This window comes from Euleptes europaea, chromosome 14 (genome assembly GCF_029931775.1).
Source record: "Euleptes europaea isolate rEulEur1 chromosome 14, rEulEur1.hap1, whole genome shotgun sequence".
Classification (NCBI taxonomy): Eukaryota; Metazoa; Chordata; class Lepidosauria; order Squamata; family Sphaerodactylidae; genus Euleptes; species Euleptes europaea.
In genome coordinates this window covers 26,734,802-26,747,140 of record NC_079325.1, presented here as the reverse complement: position 1 = coordinate 26,747,140, position 12,339 = coordinate 26,734,802, and the positions used below count along the sequence as shown (strand labels likewise).

The 12,339-nt window shown below is 45.3% G+C and overlaps 1 protein-coding gene across 1 annotated transcript in view; it reads left to right on the top strand.

Moving 5' to 3' along the window:
* The window catches only part of C14H8orf58 (chromosome 14 C8orf58 homolog), a 29,677-nt gene extending 22,823 nt beyond the window's left edge, over positions 1 to 6,854 (top strand). The window contains exons 3-7 of the mRNA XM_056860787.1: positions 2,100 to 2,264; positions 3,628 to 3,811; positions 4,119 to 4,231; positions 5,659 to 5,777; positions 6,752 to 6,854. Coding sequence (XP_056716765.1) covers positions 2,100 to 2,264; positions 3,628 to 3,811; positions 4,119 to 4,231; positions 5,659 to 5,777; positions 6,752 to 6,854 — 684 coding nt within the window. The remainder of the gene's footprint in view (positions 1 to 2,099; positions 2,265 to 3,627; positions 3,812 to 4,118; positions 4,232 to 5,658; positions 5,778 to 6,751) is intronic.
* Positions 6,855 to 12,339: the final 5,485 nt, after the last annotated feature.

Below are 12,339 nucleotides of genomic sequence, written 5' to 3'. Positions count from 1 at the left end.
AAGTTTATCTTCCTGTTGCTGCTCCTCAGACTTTTCCAGTGCCCAGCCTGTCCTGGCTTAGTTATGAGGAACTCCTATAGCCCTGACAGCAAGCCTCAGAAAACCTGCACACAAGCAACACCGTGTAACTTCTGCCCTGGCTGTGCATGTACTTCTGGATGGGTTGGCTGTTCTGTCAGGCTGCTGAAGAGGAGCAAGGGTTGGTGCAACTTGGCGCACTCCTGGCACAAACGTGCTTGGTGCAACCGTGGGGCTGTTCCCGGGCTGTAGAACAGCAGTGTGAAGCGGCCTTAGTATTGCAAGGGCTATTGATTTTCTGGTTCCAAAACAAATCTATGTGAATTAATTCATGGTAACTGTATTACGTCACTATGCAAGGAGTCTCAATAGATTAGTTCTCGGCGTATTAGTAGTATCAGGGTGGGGTCACATGGAAGGTAGTAGGCAAGACATTAAGTAATTAGTAGTGGAAGGGCCTGGGGAGGTGAAGGAAGCTTAGCTCAGAGCTCCCTGTTCTGTAAACATTAGCTGTGTGTGTAAACTGCGGTGAAGTTGCAGCCAATTTATGGCAACCCAGTAAGGTTTTCAAGGCAGGAGACGTTCAGAGCTAATTTGCCATTGCCTTCCTCTGCATAACAACCCTGGTATTCGTTGGTAGTCTCCCACTTAAGTACTAACCAGGACTGACCCTGCTTAGCTTCTGAGATCTGACGAGATCAGGCTAGCCTGGTTCTTGGCAATCTGCAACCATCATATTAAACACCTGCTTACACATGCTAAGCATAGTTGCCCTGGCTGAAATTCTCAGAATGTTAACTAGAGATGCATTGAGTCAGACACATTGGATTGTGTCTGGGCCGCACATGCCCAGTCTGTATGGCTGACAGAAGGTTTCTTGCTGTTGTGCATCTGACTTGGACAAATAGTTAATAATGTGGTAAAATTGTTCCTGGCCTGTACCACTTAGGTGTAAGGTTGCACGACTGAATGCTTCTCCACATTTTAAAACAATCCCCCCACACTAGAAAGTCAAGAAGAAAGCTAGCTTACAATCCACATCCTTGATTGCTAGTTTTCTGTGTGTAGGGATTTCTGCCTTGGGGGAACACTTAATTCCCACTGTTTCCCTACCTACAGTCTTAAGAACATTTTTTGTGTATAGTTTTTTGCTTCTTTTTAGACCAAGCTTTTTGTGGTCATGGGTTGCCACAATAGCAGAAAGAGATGGTATTAAAATTCAGTTAAGAAATATTGGTAGGCTTTGGCATGGCCACTGCAGCTTTTCCCTGCTGAGGGAGGATAGATTTGACAAGTTGCAGCCTGGAGAATTCTTTCTCCCACCTCCCAACACCATTTTCACTACTTAATTAGGAAACTGCCACTGCAGCTCGTTCTCCCAACCATTTCCTTCCTCCCCAGTTTGCTGTACCAAGGATATGTGTCATACGTCAGATAAGGAGAGGGAGAAGCCAGGCTGGACTGCCTCATTCCCTGATTCAGAAGCAAAGGGTGGATCTCTAGGTTGCAGATAAACTGCAGCATCTTAAGTGTTTCTGGGTAGTCCCTGTATCTCATCCTAAGGAGGAGGCCTCTGCATGCTTCAGCAATTACTGCCCTCTGCCTGGCTCTGGGCTTTTACACATTCTCAGTTTCTTTGCGTCTAACTTCCTGTTTCTGACGGGTTCCCCCCCCAGTTCTGCATGCATTTTGCTCCCTCTGATGGTCGATTTGACATCACACAGCTTTAAATGAAACTTTTCTCCCTGCAGTTTAAATCAGCAGCTTTTTGTGCTTGATAAAATTGGTGTTATATCAAATTAACCACTAGAGGGAGCAAAACACCTGTAGAAAAGAAACGGGAAGTTAGACTCGAGGAAACTGGGAATGCTTAAAAGCTCACAGAACTCCTGCTTACTGCTGAATATTTTTTTCCTGTGGATATCATCCCTCTGCGAACGCAGAGTTGTTGACAAACTGGAAGTCAATCACCAGATAGCTGCAGAGAATACTCTCCCTAGTCTTCTTCCTTCTATGCATGTTGACATTGCATGTGTATGAGAATGTGCTTCTGATGTCATGTGAATTTTGCTTCTCTCTAGGTGCAGGATGAGCCTTCACTTCCCATGCCTGGACAGGGTTTGCGGTACTTGGAGCACATCTGCCAGATGCTGGAGAAAATCGCCCAGCTGCAGAGGGCAAACCAGCAGCTCCAGTATCAGCATGAAATCATGGAGTGCCGGCTGCGAGCCCAGAAATCTGAGAATGTAAGGGAGTAGGTAGAGACGAGCCTAGGAAGCATTGAGTCTTGATTCTGAGAACAGCATTTGATCAATTGTCCTGTTAAATAATGGCCAAGTGTTTTTTTTTTAAAGCATGAGCTTTATTAAAACAACAAAGATGCTTTAATTGCCATGAGGCTTGATATTTATGTGAATCACAAACACAACAAACTCTTGTGAAACAAACAAACTTTAAAAATGGTAATAAAAATGTTAAAAGTTACAATTATGTATGGTAAGTTTCTATAAATGTTCTGAACAGTTTGACTTTGATCCTGGCGCACCAAGAGTTGGCGTACAATCCAAACAAACAACCCAGAAATAAAGCAAGCATTTAGGTAGCTGCATTAAAGATGCTCTTGGCCAATTCTTCCTCTTTTAGAGATGCCTGCACTTTTGGTAGGTGGGCGACAGAAATGTTTGCTATCCCTCTAGGTTTGTAGCTGTAGATTTAGCCTGTTAAGCCTCCTTCCTGGTCTTGCTAACAACACTGTCATGAAGTGAAAGAGACCAGCTGCCACCTATGGTGGCCAGTATCCTATTTCTCTGCCGAGTCGGTTTAAAGTCTTAATCCTCCAACCTAAGGAGCTTTCCTCCAACAGGAGAGACACCTACATTGGAGGTAGACTCCCTTAGGCTGGGATGTCCTATAGCCTAAAGAGGGTTACTTCCTAGTGTGGGGGTCCCCAACGTTTTTGAGCCTCCAGGCACATTTGGAATTCTGACATAGCATGGTGGTTGCAACAACGAACTGGCTGCCACAGGAGGCAGAACCAGCCACAGAATGATTGCCACATCTTAACTTCAGTAACACAGTGCAGATCGTTGTGCTGTGGTGGCAGCTGCTGCCAAAGCAACATTTTGAAAAATCTGCACAGCCAGTCAAAAGCCTTGCTCGGCAAAAGCTCTACCCGGCCCAACCCACTTCCTAAAAAACACTTGGTGGGCACCAGAAAAGGTGTCAGTGGGCGCCATGGCATCCACAGGCACCACGTTGGGGACTCCTGGCCTCACAGCATTCTTGGAATGTTTGGCCATTATTAAATAAAAGGTAATCAGCTGAGAAGATTTAACTGGTCAATCATCTGGCATGCCAGCCCTAGCCCTATAAAAATATTATACAGAGAGCAGTGCTAAATAATGACATAGGGGGAGGAGAAGTTGGGCACCCCACACAAAGTGGGGTACAGGCTCTATGCTATTCACCCCAAAGTAATTAGGAGAAGGATGTTTTGGTGATGCCCGGAGACTCTTCCACACTCTGTGCAACTTTTAAAGAAGGGTTTCCAGCCCTTCTGGGTCCCTGGAATAGTTCCATCTCCAACTCAAATGCCTTTTTCTTTAATAGGACTGCCTATCTGAAAAAACTCCTGAACAGCCTAGGCTGGCAGGGGCAGAACCTCTACCTGGGAGTCAAGCAGCTACGGAAATGGAGGAAAGTCCCAATTCACCAAGCCCCTACTATCCCCACCAATTCCGGGCACGCTCTGCTTCTGACACGCGTGCGGTGCTGAGCCCAGTCCATCACTTAGGTGAGTAGCCGGTTCTAGTCCCGTCCCGTGTACCATCTCTCAGGTATATGACTTCCAGGCAGCCTCTGTGGCAGGCCAAGGACTCTAGAACCTACCTTTGCTTTCTTCTGGAGACATGCGGAACTGGAGGCTCCTCTTGCCCTTCAAATGTTACTGAGGCTGGAGGGAGGGTAAAGAGTAACCCTCCCCTTCCACGCAGAGATGAGCAGCAGCAAACCGCGCCGCTAGGCTTTTACCCCACCCTTGTGTACTTGAGTTGCAGCCTGAGGGCCAGTTGTGTTAAATTATCTCTTCTCTCCTACCACAGAGAGCAGGCCTGACAGCTCTGGGAAGGCTGCAGCCCACTTCTCCAGCTCGCCCAGCTTGATAGATCAACCAGATGGAGGCCGCTGTACTTTACCACCAGGCATGAAGCTCAAGGTAAACTGGCCAGGGAGGAGTGCCCAGCAGTTATTCCTAGATGTCCTACCTGTGTTTTCAGCTCAGGAGCATTTTTTCTTCTTCCCTTGTGGTGACCTTGGAGAAACATGACTAATGGCTAATAAACAAAAAAAGATTATGTTGTGAGAACATAAGACCCACATTGGATTTGACCAATAATGGTCCACCGAGTTCTGAATCCTATTTCCAGTGCTGGCCTATGTGCCTTGCCTTCTTTGGGTGCACTGGGTTAGCCAGAACTGCCTCTGTTGCTACTTTGCAGCAACTGGTGGCTCTGAACTTGTCCTGACTAAGAGCTTTTGATGCATTTAGCCTCTGTGAGTTTATTTAACTTTATTTTAAAGCCAACAAAGCTAATGGCCAATCACTACAACTTTTGTGCAAGTTAACTGCATTGTTTGAAATTGTGCGTTATTTAAAAATCTGTCTCTACCAAATATGGTGCCCATTAACTTCATGGGGTCCCCTTGAACTAGTACTTTGGAGAAAGTTCTCTCTGCACTCTTCACACCAAACATAATTTTATAAAACTCTTTATCATATTCTTCACCCCATTGTCTTTTAGCTTAGAAAAAAGGCCCAAGCTCTTTACTCTTGTAAGAAAATGCTCTTTTCCTATGATTATTCTGATTCCCCTTTTCTTATGTTCTCCAATTCTATTATACTTATTTTGAGATGAGGTAAGGAGAAGTGAGAATAGCATTCCACGTCCTTTTTACCTTGTGGTAACTTGGAAAACCTGCCATTCTCTGGTATGGATCTAATCTTTGGCTGAAGGCAATTTCTCCAGCCTTCTCCAACTTAAGTGGCTCTTTCATTGGAGGAAGGCTTCAAACTTTGACCATCTTGCTTTGAAGATTGCCCCTCTTCCTGCCCCCTCACCCCAGTAGGGCACCATTGCCATCTTAAAAACATAATGAGGGGCAGAGGTATGATGTGTGCAAATTTTCTCCATCACTGGTTCTTGAAAAGCTACAGTTATTACATCCCTGGCCCCACAGCTCAGCTCCAGTCCCTCTGGGAGCAGCTATACCATCTGCTGACCGCAAGCCCTACTGGCCTTTCCCACATTCCTTGGGGAATGGTGCTCAGAAGGGGCATGTCAAAGAGCCACATGTGGTTTTTGAGCCACTGAGTGAGTATTACCGGCTTATACTCAAAGGAAGTGAGTGTAAATGAATATTATTTGTTCTGGCAGGCAGCCGTTCTCCAGAGTCTTAGATCTTTCCCAGTATCTGTTACCTGGGATTGAACATGGGATCATCTGCATGCAAAGCGTGTGCTCTGCTAGTGAACCTATGCCCCTTGAATGTGCTGGAACTGCCAACCGCTGTACTCTGCCATTATTTGCCTACCTGTTGCCTTCCTATATGGTTGGTTTCTCTTCATCACTCTCTCTCTTTCAGAACGAACATTCACACTGGGGCAAAGTCAAAGTACTGATCAACAGGATTAAAAGGAAGTCTGTGCGGGCCAATGAGCAGACCCCGTTTGGCGAGGCTGCTCCCAGCAGCAGATGGTCTAGGTAAGGCTCTTCTGGGAGGAGGCCTAGGGGACTCCCCAGAACTGTGCTGTGAAGCTGGCAGCCAGCAAGGGGAAGATAGAGTCTCTCCTGGTTCCTTGCAGCCTGTTTTTGTTGGCAGAACATGGTTGGCTCAGGAGGCAGAATGCTAACCTGTAAGCTTTCCAAATATCTCTTGTTTTTTTGTATGTCCGTCTCCCACCACCATCATGATAGACAGTGCTGGAGGGTTGTGGGTGTTAAGTGTGGCCAAGTCACTTCTGACTCATGGCGACCCCATGAATCAAAGTCCCCCAAAATGTCCTATCTTTGACAGACTTGCTCAGATCTTGCAAATCGAGGGCTGTGGCTTCCTTTATTGAATTTGTTTACATTAGTTGTTTTAAAAGCAGCTGCTGAATCAAGTAACGATGAATAATAATAATGGGGGGAGTCAGGTACTAAATGTGCACGTCAAACCAGTTGATAAATTGTGAATCAAGCAATCAGGCAGCTCTGGCTCTCTCACTGGTTCTCATTTGACTGTAGCAGGTGAAGGTGAACCAAAAGCTCTGGGAAAGGGACAGATTGATGGAGCTGTGGCTGTGAGAATCTGGACTGCAACCTGGCCTATGTTCCTGTACTGAGACCTGAGCCTTGCTGGGAACTTATGTGATCTTGTTCAGGCTCTAGATCTTTTCTAATGCGTTGAAAGGAACTTGGTTTTCCAGCTTCCACAGATGAATGGGAAGAAACTCTGCTAGTAAGTCTAGCAGCATAGATGTGAATCCAGCGGAGAGAGTCAGTGTGGGGTAGTGCTTGGAGTTTGAGAATAAGATGGGGAAGGGAGAACCATATATACCATTCTGAGCTTCTTAGAGAAAACGTGTGATTAAAAATGAGATGGATGTTGAAATGACCGTTTCAAAGGCCCCATTGGGGCTTCCTTCTGTGGGGAGTCTCTCCAACCTGATTCCCCTTTCTAACTTCCCTTACAGAATGGATGACATATCGGACAAACAAGGACTTCACCCCAGGCGGCGTTTTCTGCCCGCCCTGGGGGCAAAGAAATGTCAGTCAAAACCCTTTTCTGTGCGGTGAGCACAAAGGAGACATGATGGACTTGTCTGCAAAATTACGAATGGCCAATGAACCTTCTCTTCATCTGCGGGATTTAAATCCCTTCAGCGGTAGAGAAATGAGGAGAGTCTTGCTAATAAGAATTCAGAAACAAATGCCCCGCTTTCTGAGATTACAGATGAAGAGGCTTGGGACCTGGCAGCCTTTCCTTGGCAAAAGCCAAAAAAAGTTCAGATGTGTCATGGTACAAGAAGATCCTCTTTGACCTACTGCAGGAGAAACACTGGCTCCCTACAAACTATGTTGGAAGTGGGCTCCCTGCTGCTCTCTTTCTTCTATCAAGAGCGATTTCCCCTCTTCCTTGCCATTAATCATAGTTCTCTTGCATTAGATATGCAGTAATGAAAATCCTGGTCAATTGAAAACCATGGGTTAAATGGGTCTGCAGACCCCGGGGATCAGGAATCTGATTTCTGTATATACAGTGCAAACTATAGTTATGTGAAATTGGCTTTCAATTCACATACCACAGTTAGCCAGGAAGCCAGCATTACATCTGCACTGAATCTTAAGTTCCAAACTACACGAGACATTGTTAGTGAGTTGGTCCTAGGTTTCCTAGATCCAGCTCATTTATCCTGCAGTTACATGGCAGCTGTGGGGAACATCCGTGTAAAGTTCTGCAGGGCCCGGTTTGGCTTAGGGCTGCTGCCTTCCCCTGTGCCATTTTCCTGAGCTAGAGTGGCCCAGAGGGGAGCTATTTTCCCCTTTTTGCATCTGCACATGCAACTCCAAAAAGGGAATCCAGATTCAACTTATTAAACATCCTGTGTAGTTTGCCCTTTAGGATTAGACCAAACCAATTCCACTCTTTTCACCTGTGTGCTTTGGCACAGGCCATTCTGAGGCTGGTCCTCAAGCTAGTACTAGGTCTGGTCTCATATTCGTCCCTTCTCCCTCCTCCCCCATGTTCATTTGGCATTTACTGTGTTTTATGTTATTTTTGTGCCAAGGGTGGGTCCTTTCCCATCATTATGTTAAGCAGAGATTTTATGCTGCTTTCTTATTGACTTGTAGGGCTATGAACATATAAGGCTTATGTGAGCTGTATGCAGGCAAGTAGCTCGGAGGGAAGACGAGAGAACTTTCTTTTTCCTTTCTTTTTCTCCACCAGGAAATCCCTATGTTGCAGAATGTGAAAATAACTTATTGGTTGTGCTCATCATAATTTCCCCCCTTATTAAACAGATGATTGACACGCCTGATCTTTTCTTTGTGTACGTAACCATGTGAATTCTGTATATTTATAACCTGATGGTCACATGTATGTGTATATATCAGGCAGTTGCTGTATTTTCAAAGTATCTAAAATGAAAATAAAATTTGGAGACGACTTCTTCTTTTTTTTTAAACATCATGCTTTGCAAGTAATGGTGGAAAGAAGCTGGCTGGAAGTAGAGTTGCCAACCTCCAGATGGTAAAGGTATCCATGAAATTAGCCATTGTGTCTCACAGAAGTGAAGGAGAAAACAGACATCTCTGTACATATATCAAAAGGATGAGAAAATCAGTACAGGAAAATAGCTGTTAACATTGCCAAATATATTGTAGCTATGCAGTGCCTGGAGAAAGGTTAACTTCATGCTTCAGAGCCTCTCGGGGATTGGAATAAGTCTGTTGCAGCAAAAATTAACTGGGATCTTGTGGCTCCTTAAACTAACCATATTATGCTGGCACGGTCATTTATGAATTAAAGCCTGCTTCTTCGATTGCGATGAGTGGATCCCCACTAGAATGAATATGAAGCTCTCCCAGATTAGAATGCTGTAATTCTCCAGAAAGGCTTTGGTTTTGTGCTGCAGCTTGTGATCTGCATTTTATCTGAGCTTTACAGCAGACCTCTGTACAAACACACTTTGGGATGGGGCTCAGGCAAGGTTCCTTACATTTGATGATGTTTGATGATTATCCTTTCTATCTACCTCCTTCTCTTTTGATGTCCCATAAACAAGGACTGGCCTGCTGGATTTACGGTACCTCTCTGGGGGCAGCTTTAGATGTTGCTTGCCAGATCAAAGAATCTCTCCCCCCCCCCCAACACACAAACAAAAGGCTTACTGTGGACATCTGGTATTTGTAAAGTTCTCAATTAACAGTACAATCCTAAACCGAGTTGCAACCTTTAAAATACAACTAAGGCAAATGCTTTTAGAAGGGTATGGCTCTGCTTAGGCTTGCACTGCCAGTTATAGTAAGGATTGATTTAAACATGATGCCAGTTGAAGCAAAAGAACTTGAATGGGATTTTTCACACAGTGTTATGGCTGGTTATTTGCACAACACTACATAGCTGCTTTGCAACGGTAGCCGACCCATAGGTGAGTTTTTTTCTTGCCAAGATAGTGTTTAAATCACGATCACATTCTAACAATCTGCAATGTTCGATAAGATTGGGCCTTGTGAACCTTTGGCATTAGATGCCAGACAGTTTCATTGCTGAGGGTGTTACAGAACTTTGAAGGAAGAGAGGCAAACTATGGAGGGTCATCTTGTTAGAAAAAATACAATCTAGCAAGGTCCAAGTGTCACTTAAAAACTGATGAGAGAAGCACAGTTCCCTGCAGGCTGAGAACAGATGGATGTTTTTGGTAGTAGGTTGGCCTATTAAAAGGTATGTTGATTTTGTTTTTTGTTCTGGATTTTGTGTGAGCCAGTATGGCAGTTTGCAACTTTTTACCCAATACTTCTCATTCTATGTTTCTGCTGGTTTGATCTTATTCTTAAAAAAGAAAAAGGAATGATATGTCTTGGCCATGAAAATCAGGCATTGCAGCCTCCTGTCAGGCTGTTGTCCTGGGTCTGGCTCAGTGGTAGAGCATCTGCTTGGCAAGCAGAAGGTACCAGGTTCAGTCCCCGGCATCTCCAGTTAAAGGGACAAGGCAAGTAGGTGATGTGAAAGACCTCTGCCTGAGACACTGGAGAGCCGCTGCCGGTCTGAGTAGACAATACTGACTTTGATGGACCAAGGGTCTGATTCAGTATAAGGCAGCTTCATGTGTTCATGTGTCTGGGTATGATATGGCACATGCATAAGGAGAGAACAATTGATGTAATTTATAGTGTTACAGATCTGACACATAAGGTATCCTAATTCTGTGTCTTTAAATGCATAAATTTAACTGCATATTTTGCAGGCAAGATAGATTTTTTTTCAACTAACATTTCCATCCTCCCTTCTGTCATGAAATGCCCCAGGGCGGCTTATAAAATATTGAAAGAAGGCAAAAGTGATCCAAAATTATCCCCATGCGTAGCTGGCTACACAGTAGCAGCTATAGGAAGGGAGAAGCACATATTTTTTTTATCAAGCACTGTTATTCCTTAGCGGAGACTACAGAGGACCACCTGCTGGTGCTCCGGTGAGTACTGAGTCTGCCTAGGGCCACTTTCTAGGCACTCAGGGTTATACTGGTTGGTCACCACAGAGCTTCATTTTCAGTCTGTATTCAGCAGCTGTAGACACCAGAAGGTTCCTGAAGAACAGCGACATGCCTAGCACAGAAGCAGTGCTGGTAAAAGGCGTCATACCTGAGGCTATCTAGTGTGCTAAGATAGAATCGGACCACCAGGGTCATCTAGTCCAACCTCCTGCACAATGCAGGAAATTCACAACTACCCCCCCCAGTGACCCCTACACCATGCCCAGAAGATGGCCAAGATGCCCTCCCTCTCATGAACGGCCCAAGGTCATAGAATCAGCATTGCTGACAGATGGCCATCTAGCCTCTGCTTAAAAACCTCCATGGAAGGAGAGCTCACCACCTCCCGAGGAAGTCTGTTCCACAGAGGAACCGCTCGGTAACTGTTAGAAAATTCTTCCTAATGTCTAGATGGAAACTCTTTTGATTTAATTTCAACCCGTTAATTCTGGTCCGACCTTCCGGGGCAACAGAAAACAACTTGACACCATCCTCCATATGACAGTCCTTCAAGTAGTTGAAGATGGTTATCATATCCCTTCTCAGTCTTCTCCTCTTCAGGCTAAACATACCGAGCTACTTCAACCTTTCCTCATAGGACTTGGTCTCCAGACCCCTCACCATCTTTGTTGCCTTCCTCTGGACATGTTCCAGCTTGTCTACATCCTTCTTAAATTTTGGTGCCCAATTTGAGAAGGATGTAGACAAGCTGGAACCTGTTAGATTCCAACTTTTCACAAGCAGACATTTCTGGTCTCTACAGCAGCACATCCCAAAGTTCTTGTGAGTTTAAATACGGAGACACATCAATTTTACAACCTGGAAAGACTCCCCTCCTCCCCGGAGTGTGTCACAGTAACAACTACCTGCTCTTGAAGAAACTCCCCCTCTGTGGTTGTGTGTGAGTCACTGTTCTGGATTTGCTGCCTCTGAGATGACTCCGCTGTGTTTGTTTCCAGAGTGGTTGAATGCCCAGGGTAGAATTACATACTCTGAGTGGAGGCTGATTGGAATGTGGCAAGGCTGGAGCAGCTAACTCTGCAGAAATGAGATAAGCAGCACTTTTGGGATGGGTTTTTTTTTTGATTCATTTATTAATCAATAAGCTACTAAGGTATTTATTGTAGCATGCAATTAGTGAATGGCTTCAGTGAGATGTAAATATGTCACTCTCATATGTGTGGCTAGTGAAGACTCTTCTCTTATAGCTGGCTCTCTTATAGCACGTGGAAAACTACCCAAATGGTACTCCAACATAACCTTGCGCACGATGGCTTATGTTGCAATAAAATAAGGTGGCACATATTTATTTCTTCCGTAACAGACTAACACATCTAAACTCTCTGAGGCGACTGGCCCAAAAACTAGATACTAGAAGATAATTCACAGTGGGTCGCCGTGTTAGTCTGTCTGCAGTAGTAGAAAAGGGCAAGAGTCCAGTAGCACCTTCAAGACTAACAAACATATTTTCTGGCAGGGTATGAGCTTTGAAGAAGTGAGCTGTGGCTCACGAAGGCTCATACCCTGCCAGAAAATATTTTTGTTAGTCTTTAAGGTGCTACTGGACTCTTGCCCTTTTCTAGTAATATCTGCTTTGGAAGGGGGTCTGCATTACGTTACCAGAAAATATTTTTGTTAGTCTTGAAGGTGCTCCTGGACTCTTGCCCTTTTCTACTACTGCAGACAGACTAACACGGCCACCCACTGTGAATTATCTTCTAGCATCTAGAAATCAGCTTTGCGTGTGTCACTGACTTCCCCGCTGCCTTCAGCACACAGCAGCCTGGCTGGATCAACCAAGAAGGGAACCAACGACCCGAGTGTTGGGACCGGGACGGACATTTTAGGCGTGAGCGCCGCAACCCCGTTCTCAACCGCCACTCCGGGCGCATTCACTTCCGGGTGGGGCTTCATTTCGGGCAAAAGAGCTTCCTGCGCCGGGAAGGCGGAGTTGCCAAGGGCGCGTTAGGGTTGACCGGCGGGTGGGAGGCGTTTCCGTTGAAGCGCATATCCGGGTGGCGTTTCCG